Source organism: Haematobia irritans, chromosome 1, assembly GCF_050003625.1.
Source record: "Haematobia irritans isolate KBUSLIRL chromosome 1, ASM5000362v1, whole genome shotgun sequence".
NCBI lineage: Eukaryota > Metazoa > Arthropoda > Insecta > Diptera > Muscidae > Haematobia > Haematobia irritans.
Genome location: NC_134397.1, coordinates 94183267 through 94196475, shown reverse-complemented (window position 1 = coordinate 94196475; position 13209 = coordinate 94183267). Strand labels below are relative to the sequence as shown.

The 13209-nt window shown below is 33.5% G+C and overlaps 1 protein-coding gene across 2 annotated transcripts in view; it reads right to left on the bottom strand.

Annotated features, from left to right (window-relative positions):
* St2 (Sulfotransferase 2) overlaps positions 1 to 5888 on the bottom strand; it is a 37630-nt gene extending 31742 nt beyond the window's left edge. Inside the window, exons 1-2 of one of the 2 annotated variants that reach the window (XM_075291148.1) lie at positions 5475 to 5888; positions 4495 to 4609 (exon numbers count right to left, since the gene is read on the bottom strand). In XM_075291148.1, the coding sequence (XP_075147263.1) occupies positions 4495 to 4609; positions 5475 to 5809 (450 nt within the window). In that variant the 5' untranslated portion in view covers positions 5810 to 5888. The remainder of the gene's footprint in view (positions 1 to 4494; positions 4610 to 5474) is intronic. The other variant, XM_075291147.1, reaches the window with a different exon arrangement.
* Positions 5889 to 13209: the final 7321 nt, after the last annotated feature.

Sequence of the window (13209 nt, the reverse complement as noted above, 5' to 3'; positions counted from 1 at the left end):
CAGTTAGCGACAGGCGAACCCTGTACACAATTGAATCTGTAAATTCAATAATGTTTAGACTTACCAGACACATACCAAAATGTCTATAAGCACATTTATCCCTCAAGTAGAGCACCATTTGCTCACATTTGATTCTCTTACTGTTATCTTTTTTCTCTATTCTCTCCTTCTGACATTTCTACACACTGACATTCTACACACATGTTTATAGTAATTTCTAAATAAATATATGTTTGCATCCAGAGACATTATAATTAAGAAAATGAGATGTCCCAATCGTAATATGTCTCAACATATTACCATATACGTCCTAAACATGTTATATTTACTAGTTTATGAACATTATATGCTTGCACTTCGAAATAATGTCCTAAAAATGTGGGTTCCAAACATATAATTTTTACATCGAAACATATGAAAAACAGTCTCGTTTTGCTACATTCTTTTGCTACATTTTTGTAATTTCTTCGAAATGTTCAAACTTTTATCAACAAAAAAGAATTCTTTTGTTACCCAATTTTTATTTATGCAATAAAAAATATATTTCATTTTAAACTCACAGCACATTTCGTTTACATCAAGCACTTTTATTTCGTACTACAAATTTAATATAGCAATAGCGAACATTTTTGCAATATATTTATTATTACATTACATCGTTTAAAAGTACATTATATCGTTTACAAAGTTTGTGAAAAAGAGGGTAGTACGAAAGGTAATACTAAAAATATATAAAATGTTATATTTGCTTCTACATTGTTTGTATTGCACAAAAAAGTGGTTGTAAGAAAAGTATGATGCAACATGTTAGTCATTATTAAAGTTAGTCATTATTAAATTTTTTTCTCATCCTGTAAAAGAGTCAATGTTTTTCGCAAAAAGTCAATATGTTTCGTCCATATAATATTCCTTGCAGCGTAAAGCAGGTTGTTAACGTTGGTTTTTCTCTAAATTTTCAATTGGGAGGAAGATTTTTTTACATGTAGTTGGTATTCAAAACATGAAAAAAAGGAGATATAATATCTAAATGCTGTAAAAAAGGCATACGAGAAACATACCTTTTGTACTCTAACTATTCAAAACTGCAAAAATGGCCTTTTTATGAATTCAACCATCATTGAGTGGTAGTATAGGTGAATTTGGCATATAAAAATTGTATCGATAATTCACCCTATATGAAGCCACGTGACACGAAATCGTCGTGAATCACACTGATCACATGTGTGCGCGTGACTCCCATAAATAATTTCATCGTGAGTATGCGTGTGTAACGAATTTCGGAAAACAACGCTCAAGAACATAATAACACTTACGAGTTGCATTCGCTAATAATTTAGTGACGCCTATGATGTTAGGAGCTAATAACGATCAGGTCCCTAGCTAAATTACTCATACAATTCCAGGATTGCCCCTATATCTAATAACATATACTACACTACTCTCGTCGATGATGGTTTTTCAACTCTTATTTGCTCTTCGCACTCCCAAAAGGAAACTTCAACCTAAAATACGACTCAATGGTGAGTTACTAAAATTTTCTTGTTACTAAAATTTGTTTTCTTGAATCACGATGTTTCTCATCGTGAGTGTGCGTAAATAAACTATTACTCACGTGTATACCTCTAGTATAACCTCTCTAACCCGGACTACACAGTAGTAATTTTAGTACATCTATCCAAAAAATGTTGTTATTCAAAACAACAACAAAGTTTGCTAAAAAATCAGTTTTTGTTTGCTGAAAAAGAGAAAGTTGTAGCATTTAGTTGTTTCAGCAAACATTATTACTGCTGAAATAGCAAACAAATATTGCTAATTTAGCAAACGTGTTTGCAAAAAGTTTTTGACAAATATCGCTGCTGAAACAGCTAACATTTTTCAGCTATAACAACAACAAATGTTTGTTGTCCTAGCAACAAAATTTGTCGTTTTTTATGGATATTTTGAAATAAAATCCATAAAACATTTAATACACTCAAAAAAAAGTGAACTACCTATTTCACTAAAACCAATTTAACTTTATTTTAGTTCATGGAATTATTATGTTTGGAGATATTTTCCTTTAGTCCAATAATTTTTTGAGTACGATAGTTAAATGAACAGAAACAAATTATACACGAATTAAGCATAAAGATTTACTAAATTCGTATTTCTCACAAAATAGTTTATTATTTCTTTAAATTTCTACATTTTACTACAAATGTGTCCATCATGAACTTTATATGTCACTAAAGACATTCTTGCAATTTTGAACTTCAATTTTTTCCTTCAAACTACAAAATTTTCTTTAACAAGTGAAAAAAAATTAATTATGTCTAATTTTCTTGAATTTGTCGAAAAAAATTTACTTAGCGTTTGTAGTACTGTTTATTTTTAAATTTTCTAAAATTGACCAAAAATTTTCTTCCTGGTGGGTTCACTGTTTTTTAGTTTACCAGAACTTCTGCATTTATTAAATATGTGAAATAAATTGAATTCCATCAAAGCCAATTAAAGTTGAGTGGGAGTGTTTTCCAGGGTTTATTTTCGTTTGTATTTTCTTTTTTGGATGTTGGCACGCGCGGCGTTACCGTTGAGAATTTCTGGATAGTGGCACAAAAAGTGTCACAAGCCATAAAAAGTGGCACACTTATTTTAAAAAAGTGGCACACTCTTCAACAATTAAACGCATATATATCAGATAATTAGTGAAATATTTTTTTTTTATTATTTAGATCTACACTAGCGAACCATTAGTTGAAAAATTGGTTGAAAATCTTTGAAATTTGATATTCAAAAAATTAACCCGATTTATCTACTATAGAAAAATTTGTTCATGTATACTTTTAGGTGGTAAAATTATACACTGCTAATGTTATGTTAAAAAAGCAAACTTGCTCACAAATATAATATTCGTATCGTGAACTCTAGTATTTGCGAAAAATCAAATCACATCTGTAATCTTAACGCTATGTGCTATCGAAATGCGAAAAATATACTACATTATAAACGAACTTAATTAAAAAGTGGCACAGTATGTATATATATATATATATATATATATATATATATATATATATATATATATATATATATATATATATATATATATATATATATATATATATATATATATATATATATATATATATATATATATATATATATATATATATATATATATATATATATATATATATATATATATATATATATATATATATATATTGTTGATCAGGGAGAAATTCTAAGACGATATAAGCATATCCGTCTGGCCTTTTGTTTGTTGTAATCACGCTACAGTTTTCAATACTGGAGCTATCGTCCTGAAATTCGGCACAGAATCGTCTTTTCTCTGCAGGCCAAGTTCGAAGATGGGCTTTATCGGTCCAGGTTTTGATATAGCTCCTATATAAACCGAATCCGTAGGTAAAAATCTACAGATTTTAGATTTCAAACCAAGGCGTTATTTCGTCATATTCTTGCACACTTACAAGATATGTTTATGATTCCTCTAAACTCAAAAACAAAAAATGGTTCTTATTAATCCAGAATCTGATCTAGTCTTCTTAGGTAAACTCTTGAAACTAATCTTCGGGAAGAGTACTGGTTGAACTGATCTGCATGGCAAAAAATCTGTCATCAAACTCCCATGAAATTTTCAAAGGAAACTAGAATATTTGATTCTTGGTGGTGGGTATTTAAGATTCGGCTCGGCCGAACTTACTGCTGTATATACTTGTTTAATTTAATTTAGTTAAGCTCTCCGATAAAAAGGGGTGAAAAAAATTCTTTATATTGTATTTATTCAAAACTCAACTTTTTTATATCTCTCATTCGCAACTTCAAACTATTCTTGGTTTGCGTGGTCCATAATGTCACACTAGCCTTAGTTGCATCAGCGAATGAGTAGCTACAACTTTGACAAATTTTAATTGGTATGGAAATTGACTCTAATTTCATAAAATTCTTTCTAAACAAAAATTTACGTATGCAAGACTTAAGTAGTTTTCCTTCCCTCCAGTTTCTGCAGAAATTGTGGAAAGAAAGGATGAGCGAATACTGACCGCAACGCTTGCTGCGCCATCAATTAGTTTTGGTGTGGAGTCTCCAATTGAAAAAACTCAATTTTAAAGTTTTTTAAACTCGTTAATAACATTATGAACAATCCTGAGAATTGAAATTTCTTCGCACATATCATCAACTTGGATATCATTCGCTGCTTGGCTGAAGTGACTGAAGTATTTTTGGTTTTGCAACGTTTGATACTTTTTCTACATTTACGACGCGTATATGACGTTTACCACTTTGCGACAGTCGCAAACCTAAAATAGCTTGATACAGACCATCTCTGATTGTGTATTCTTGAGGCATCAAAATAAATCAAGTCAGGCTAATAGCATTTCGACAAATAATATACTTGTGTTTCGACAAGTATATTAATCTATTATTTGATTAATATGTTATCCTGCTATTGATGTATCACATTTTATGTAAGTTTTTTTATTTAATACTCACTTTGGCTTTTGAAGCGTCCATATCTTTTGGTAGCAAATGCCACGGCAAATGTGAACGTGCAAAACGGGGTCTTGGCATATTGCGTACTGTCTCAACCGTATCGCCCAATGCATGTCTGCAATAATTATAAATAAATAAATAAATAACTTAAAACTTATTGAAATGGATTAAATATTTATACGCCCATTGAAACCAAAATTCACACTATCAAAATATGTCTTCCGCTTTGGCTTTTTTCTATTGAAATAAGGATAAAACGGCGTTTTTTACCTAAGCCTTGTTGCCAGAATAAGGTTTTCCACATATTTCAAACCTCAATTGGAACATTACATTTAGAATATTAGCATTTGATTTGTTTATCCTTTTTATGTTATAATATTCTAAATTTATTATATTACTAAACTAAAATAGTAGATGTGAATTGCTTTGCACGCTGAAAAATAATGTTGTGAGGCCAAAGAGTTCATGTCCTTAAAATACGAACGCGGATTTTGGTTATAATAGCATTTGTGAAATTCTCTTACATAAACTTTTTTCCTTGTCCAAAAGCCGATAAAGTCGTTTTGTCCTTATAGTTAAGTGATTCAACTTAAAAATGGGTATCTTTACATGAAAGAAGGCTAGGGTCAATTCTAAAAAATTCTTAAAATTAAAGAAAAAGTCTTAAAATTTTTTACTTTGTTGTCACGATGCAAAAAGACAACAAATTTAAAGACAATTTCATTAAATTTTCTTACTTTTTAAAGTCAAGTTAACCTTACCCCATGTTATGATACCCATTTTTAAATCAAATCACATAATTATAAAGACAATACGACTTCATTGTAAAGTTTATCGACTTTTGGACAAAGAAAAAACTTTTTAGAGAAATGCGTCTTTTATGCTAAGCAAAATTTGCATTCGTATTTTAAGGACATGACATCTTTGGCCTCACGACAATATTTTTTTCAGTGCACTATCTATCTATACGTGGTACTTACGATACCCATTCATGGTGATCCACACTAAAGAGAGCAGATAATTCTACTACAGGAGAACGTATTTGTTGTATTTGATTGGCACCGTCAAAATCCAAGCGATTACCTAGCAACCATATCATTTCTTGTGCCCAGGTAGATCCAGTTCTTGGGTATGATACAACCCAAACGTCATCCGAATAGGTTTTCATATTCCTAATTGGTTCCCCTATTTCTTTAAATTTTCGAGGTACAATCACATTTCCTGGCAGAACCTCAATAAAACAATTTTTATCGACATAAAACGAGTCGATTCTTTCAGCAATATCTTTGTTTAACTCCTTAAATGTTAGTTCCATATTGACAATTTTACCGTATGTTTGCTCAACCGTTATCAACCGTTTAAATGGACCTCTCGTGGAAAACTACCATGCTGTTGATGTCTTTCCATACAAATAACAACATAATGGTGAAAGTTGAAATTTTCCATTTGCTAAATTCATTTCCTGCATTTCATTTACTGCATAAGAAACTGGTATTCCATGTATTTGGAAAAAGTAGAAACAAACCATTGGCTTCATGAAAATATAATCGAATGGCATAAGCTGGTATTGGGTTCAATGACTGCTAAGAGTTCATCATGAATGAGTTTAAAATCGTTATTTCCCAGGCTCGCGATAACAAGTCGCCTATTTCCCAAGATCACGAGAGTCTCCGCTGACGACAGGCTTCAATTTCTGGTTTTCAGCCAAACAAATATATGATGTGACACCCTTTAAAAAGTCATAACACGCTTTCTAAGAAAATGTTACATTTAACATACAATTGGCTACTCCTGTAATTTTGATAATATACGAGAACTATATAAAATTGATTTTTTTTCGGCGTGTTATAGTTGTGTGTTTGTCGTTTTATCTATAAAACCTACACAACAAAAAAAGAAAATTAGTTGAATCCAAAAATTTTGACCTTCCCTTAAGGTTTTGGTATTGATTCCGAGCCAAAGATGCCACTTCTTTAAAATAAAGAAATCTTTTAGGGAAATATATAGCTTTGTATCCAGGCTCTTTAAATTTAACAAGTATATACGGCCGTAAGTTCGGCCAGGCCTAATCTTATGTACCCTCCACCATGGATTGCATAGAAACTTGTACTAAAGACTGTCATCCACAATCGAATTACTTGGGTTGCGGTAACACTTGCCGATGGCAAGGTATCTTAAGCTTCTAATGCCCAAGACCGCCTTTAGGCGGGCTTTTAGTAAAACACAGACAAGACAACAAAAATGGGCAAAATAAAAAGAAAACTTATTTGAAGCTATTCAAGAGGCTTTGAACCATATGCTGAATTTTAACGTATAATTTTTTCTTGCTTAGTTCTCTTGCTTTCGTGTCGTTAACATTGAAAATTTAATCAGCTGGCAAAAAAATTGGGGCATTAGAGGGTTAAAACTTCTTATCACCGTGTTCTCAATTATAAGTAAGTCCATACGGGGTATATATTAAACAAAAAAAGGCAGATTAAATACGTAAATAATTCAGTTTAAAAAAATTTTCTATACCAATAAAATTTGACAAAATTTTCTATAGAAATATAGTCTTGACAAAATTTTGTATAGTAGTAAAATTTTGACAAAATTTTTTATAGAAATAAAATTTTGACAAAATTTTCTATAGAAACAAAATCTTGACAAAATTTTGTATAGTAATAAAATTTTGACAAAATTTTCTATAATAATAAAATTTTGACAAATTTTTCTATAGTAATAAAATTTTGACAAAATTTTCTATAGCAATAAAATTTTGACAAAATTTTCTATAGAAATAAAATTTTGGTAGATTATTGTTGGGGATCGACTATATATAACTATAGACCAATATGGACCAATTTTGGCATGGTTCTTAGCGGCCATATACTAGCGCAATGTACCAAATTTCACCACGTATCAAATTTCAACCGGGTCGGATGAATTTTGCTCCTCCCATAGCTCCGGAGGTCAAATCTGGGGATCGGTTCAAATGGGGGTTATATAAAGGGTGATTTGTTAAGAGCTTGATAACTTTTTTTTAAAAAAAAACGCATAAAATTTGCAAAATCTCATCGGTTCTTTATTTGAAACGTTAGATTGGTCCATGACATTTACTTTTTGAAGATAATTTCATTTAAATGTTGACCGCGGCTGCGTCTTAGGTGGTCCATTCGGAAAGTCCAATTTTGGGCAACTTTTTCGAGCATTTCGGCCGGAATAGCCCGAATTTCTTCGGAAATGTTGTCTTCCAAAGCTGGAATAGTTGCTGGCTTATTTCTGTAGACTTTAGACTTGACGTAGCCCCACAAAAAATAGTCTAAAGGCGTCAAATCGCATGATCTTGGTGGCCAACTTACCGGTCCATTTCTTGAGATGAATTGTTCTCCGAAGTTTTCCCTCAAAATGGCCATAGAATCGCGAGCTGTGTGGCATGTAGCGCCATCTTGTTGAAACCACATGTCAACCAAGTTCAGTTCTTCCATTTTTGGCAACAAAAAGTTTGTTAGCATCGAACGATAGCGATCGCCATTCACCGTAACGTTGCGTCCAACAGCATCTTTGAAAAAATACGGTCCAATGATTCCACCAGCGTACAAACCACACCAAACAGTGCATTTTTCGGGATGCATGGGCAGTTCTTGAACGGCTTCTGGTTGCTCTTCACTCCAAATGCGGCAATTTTGCTTATTTACGTAGCCATTCAACCAGAAATGAGCCTCATCGCTGAACAAAATTTGTCGATAAAAAAGCGGATTTTCTGCCAACTTTTCTTGGGCCCATTCACTGAAAATTCGACGTTGTGGCAGATCGTAAGTCTATTCATGATGAAATGTCAAAGCATACTGAGCATCTTTCTCTTTGACACCATGTCTGAAATCCCACGTGATCTGTCAAATACTAATGCATGAAAATCCTAACCTCAAAAGAATCACCCTTTATAATCAAGACCGGTATGGACCAATTTTTGCACGATTATTAGAGACTATATACGTACACCACGTACCAATTTGCTCCTCCAAGAGGCTACGGAGGTCAAATCTGGTGAACGGTTTATATGGGGGCTATATATAATTATGAACCGATATGGACCAATTTTTGCGTGGTTGTTAGAGACAATATGCTAAAACCACGTACCAAATTTCAACCGAATCGGATGAATTTTGCTCATCCATGAGGCTCCGCAAGCCAAATCTGGGGATCGGTTTATATGGGGGCTATATATGATTATGTACCGATGTGGACCAATTTTAGCATGTTTGTTAAAAACCATATACTAACACTATCAACCAAATTTCAGCCGGACCGGATGAAATGTGCTTCTCTTAGAGGCTCCGCAAGCCAAATCTGGGGATCGGTTTATATGGGGGCTATATATAATTATGGACCGATGTGGACCAATTTTTACATGGTTGTGAGAGACCATATACTAACACCATGTACCAAATTTCAATCGGATCGGATGAATTTTGCTCCTCCAAGATCTTTGGGTTAAAGATAAACAACTTAAAAAATAGGCTAATACTTACTTTGACTTTACTTTGAAGAATGTGTTTTAAATTTGAATTTTTAACTGATATTCATATCTTTGCGTGATATTATATTAACTTTGTCATTCCGTTTGTAACACATCGAAATATTGCTCTAAGACTCCATAAAGTATATATATTCTGGGTCGTGGTGAAATTCGGAGTCTATCTAAGCATGTCCGTCCTTCAGTCTGTTGAAATCACGCTAACTTCCGAACGAAACAAGCTATCGACTTGAAACTTGGCGCAAGTAGTTGTTATTGATGTAGGTCGGATGGTATTGCAAATGGGCTAAATCGGACCACTTTTACGTATAGCCCCTATATAAACCGACGCTCAGATTTGGCTTGCAGAGCCACTTGGAGGAGCAAAATTCATGCAATCCGGTTGAAATTGGGTACATGGTGTTAGTATATGGTCTCTAACAACCGTGCAAAAATTGGTCCACATCGGTCCATAATTATATATAGCCCCCATATAAACAGATCCCCAGATTTGACCTCCGGAGCCTCTAAGAGAAGCAAAGTTCATCCGCTCCGGCTACAATTTTGTACATGGTGTTAGTATATGGTCTCTAACAACCATGGAAAAATTGGTCCACATCGGTTCATAACTATATATGGCCCCCATATAAATCGATCTCCAGATTTGACCTCCGGAGCCTCATGGATGAGCAAAATTTATCCGATTCGGTTGAAATTTGGTACGTGGTGTTAGTGTGTGGTCTCTAACAACCATGCAGGAATTGGTCCATATCGGTCCATAATTATATGTAGCCCCAATATAAACCGATCCCCAGATTTGACCTCCGGAGCCCTTTGGAAGAGCAAAGTTCACCCGATGCGGTTGAAATTTGGTACGTGGTGTTAGTATATGGTCTCTAACAACCATGCAAAAATTGGTCCATACCGGTCTTAATTATATATAACCCCTATTTAAACCCATCACTATTTTTGACCTCTGGAGCTCTTGGAGGAGCAAAATTCATCTGATCCGGTTGAAATTTGGTACGTGGTGAAATTTGGTACATTGCGCTAGTATATGGCTTCTAACAACCATGCCAAAATTGGACCATATCGGTCTATAGTTATATATAGTCGATCCCCAAAAATAATCTACCAACATTTTACTTCTCTAGAAAATTTTGTCAAAATTTTATTACTATAGAAAATTTTGTCAAGATTTTATTCCTATAGAAAAGTTTTTAAAAATTTTATTGGTTAGAAAATTTTGTCAAAATTTTATTTCTATAGAAAATTTTGTCAAAATGTTATTTCTATAGAAAATGTTGTCAAACTGAATTATATACGTATTTAATAGGCCTTTTTTGTTTAATATATACCCCGTATGGAATAACTTACAATTGAGAAGACGGTGTAAAAAAGTTATAAGATACCTTGCCATCGGCAAGTGTTACCGCAACCCAAGTAATTCGATGACAGTCTTTAGTACAAGTTTCTATGCAATCAATGGTGGAGGGTACATAAGATTCGGCCTGGCCGAACTTACGGCCGTATATACTTGTTTTACATTGAACTTTTCCAAAGAAAAGTTGATATTCATTCATTTTCCAAAGAAAAGTTGATATTCATATCTTTGCGTGATATTATATTAACTTTGTCATTCCGTTTGTAACACATCGAAATATTGCTCTAAGACTCCATAAAGTATATATATTCTGGGTCGTGGTGAAATTCGGAGTCTATCTAAGCATGTCCGTCCTTCAGTCTGTTGAAATCACGCTAACTTCCGAACGAAACAAGCTATCGACTTGAAACTTGGCGCAAGTAGTTGTTATTGATGTAGGTCGGATGGTATTGCAAATGGGCTAAATCGGACCACTTTTACGTATAGCCCCTATATAAACCGACGCTCAGATTTGGCTTGCAGAGCCACTTGGAGGAGCAAAATTCATGCAATCCGGTTGAAATTGGGTACATGGTGTTAGTATATGGTCTCTAACAACCGTGCAAAAATTGGTCCACATCGGTCCATAATTATATATAGCCCCCATATAAACAGATCCCCAGATTTGACCTCCGGAGCCTCTAAGAGAAACAAAGTTCATCCGCTCCGGCTACAATTTTGTACATGGTGTTAGTATATGGTCTCTAACAACCATGGAAAAATTGGTCCACATCGGTTCATAACTATATATGGCCCCCATATAAATCGATCTCCAGATTTGACCTCCGGAGCCTCATGGATGAGCAAAATTTATCCGATTCGGTTGAAATTTGGTACGTGGTGTTAGTGTGTGGTCTCTAACAACCATGCAGGAATTGGTCCATATCGGTCCATAATTATATGTAGCCCCAATATAAACCGATCCCCAGATTTGACCTCCGGAGCCCTTTGGAAGAGCAAAGTTCACCCGATCCGGTTGAAATTTGGTACGTGGTGTTAGTATATGGTCTCTAACAACCATGCAAAAATTGGTCCATACCGGTCTTAATTATATATAACCCCTATTTAAACCCATCACTATTTTTGACCTCTGGAGCTCTTGGAGGAGCAAAATTCATCTGATCCGGTTGAAATTTGGTACGTGGTGAAATTTGGTACATTGCGCTAGTATATGGCTTCTAACAACCATGCCAAAATTGGTCCATATCGGTCTATAGTTATATATAGTCGATCCCCAAAAATAATCTACCAACATTTTACTTCTCTAGAAAATTTTGTCAAAATTTTATTACTATAGAAAATTTTGTCAAGATTTTATTCCTATAGAAAAGTTTTTAAAAATTTTATTGGTTAGAAAATTTTGTCAAAATTTTATTTCTATAGAAAATTTTGTCAAAATGTTATTTCTATAGAAAATGTTGTCAAACTGAATTATATACGTATTTAATAGGCCTTTTTTGTTTAATATATACCCCGTATGGAATAACTTACAATTGAGAAGACGGTGTAAAAAAGTTATAAGATACCTTGCCATCGGCAAGTGTTACCGCAACCCAAGTAATTCGATGACAGTCTTTAGTACAAGTTTCAATGCAATCAATGGTGGAGGGTACATAAGATTCGGCCTGGCCGAACTTACGGCCGTATATACTTGTTTTACATTGATTTTTACATATATTCCGAAAATTCCGAAAAGATGTTCGACATTACAATATCAAACTATATTAAATTTTTACAATGAAACTTCGAAATGTAGATTATTAAAGATTTTCAGTCAGAAAAGGACAGTGCTTGATATAAACGAAATGGACTGAGATTTGGATAAAATAAATAATAAAAAAATATTTTTTTTATTGCAAAAATAAAAATTTTGTAACAAAAAAATGTTTTGGTAAAAAAGTTTGAAATTTTCGAAGCAATTCAAAAACAAAGAAGAACGTGAAGTCGAGTATAAATATAAATAATTTTACAATATACACATAAATTTATTTAGGCGTGAAATATTTTTTACCAGCATTTAACACCACTTAAAATGCATTTAAAATTGATAGTATTTATAAATACAAGTAAATATGAATTTTTGTTAACGAATAATTTTGTACTTAATTTAATTTTTACCTTAAGGCCGGGGAGCCACCATGGTGCAGTGGTTAGTATGACCGTCTTGCATACACAGGGTCATGGGTTCAAACCCAGTTTCGACCAAATACCAAAAAGTTTTTCAGAGGTGGATTATCCCACCTCAGTAACGCTGGTGACATTTCTGAGTGTTTCAAAGTTTCTCTAAGTGGTTTCACTGCTGTTCGGACTCGGATATAAGAAGGAGGTCCCTTGTCATTGAGCTTAACATAGAATCGCGCAGCACACAGTGGTAAGAAAGAACTTCACCACTGTGGCATCACAATGGACTGAATAGTCTAAGTCAACCTGAAATATCGGGCTGCCACTATACCTACCTAAGGCCGGTATTAAGGTGGTATTATCGTTCTAAAATGGCCATGTTTTCACGTTTACTTTTCTTTAGTAATTCATTTTAAAGAAAATAAATTTTTCATTCGTGGCTTTGGACCATCTCCTTGCAAGATCTCTTTGTAATTTTTATATATTTCCATTGTTTTTCTATTTCCTTTGTCTGAATATTTTGACTTACACGTCGTACGTTCCGATTTTTTTGACGAACTAAGAAAAAACAAGTGAGTAAAGTAGAAAGTCGGGCGGGGCCGACTATATCATACCATAAACCACCCCTACTGAATTAGTAAACATAAGCATTTGTGGGGTAATATTGGTATAGGTT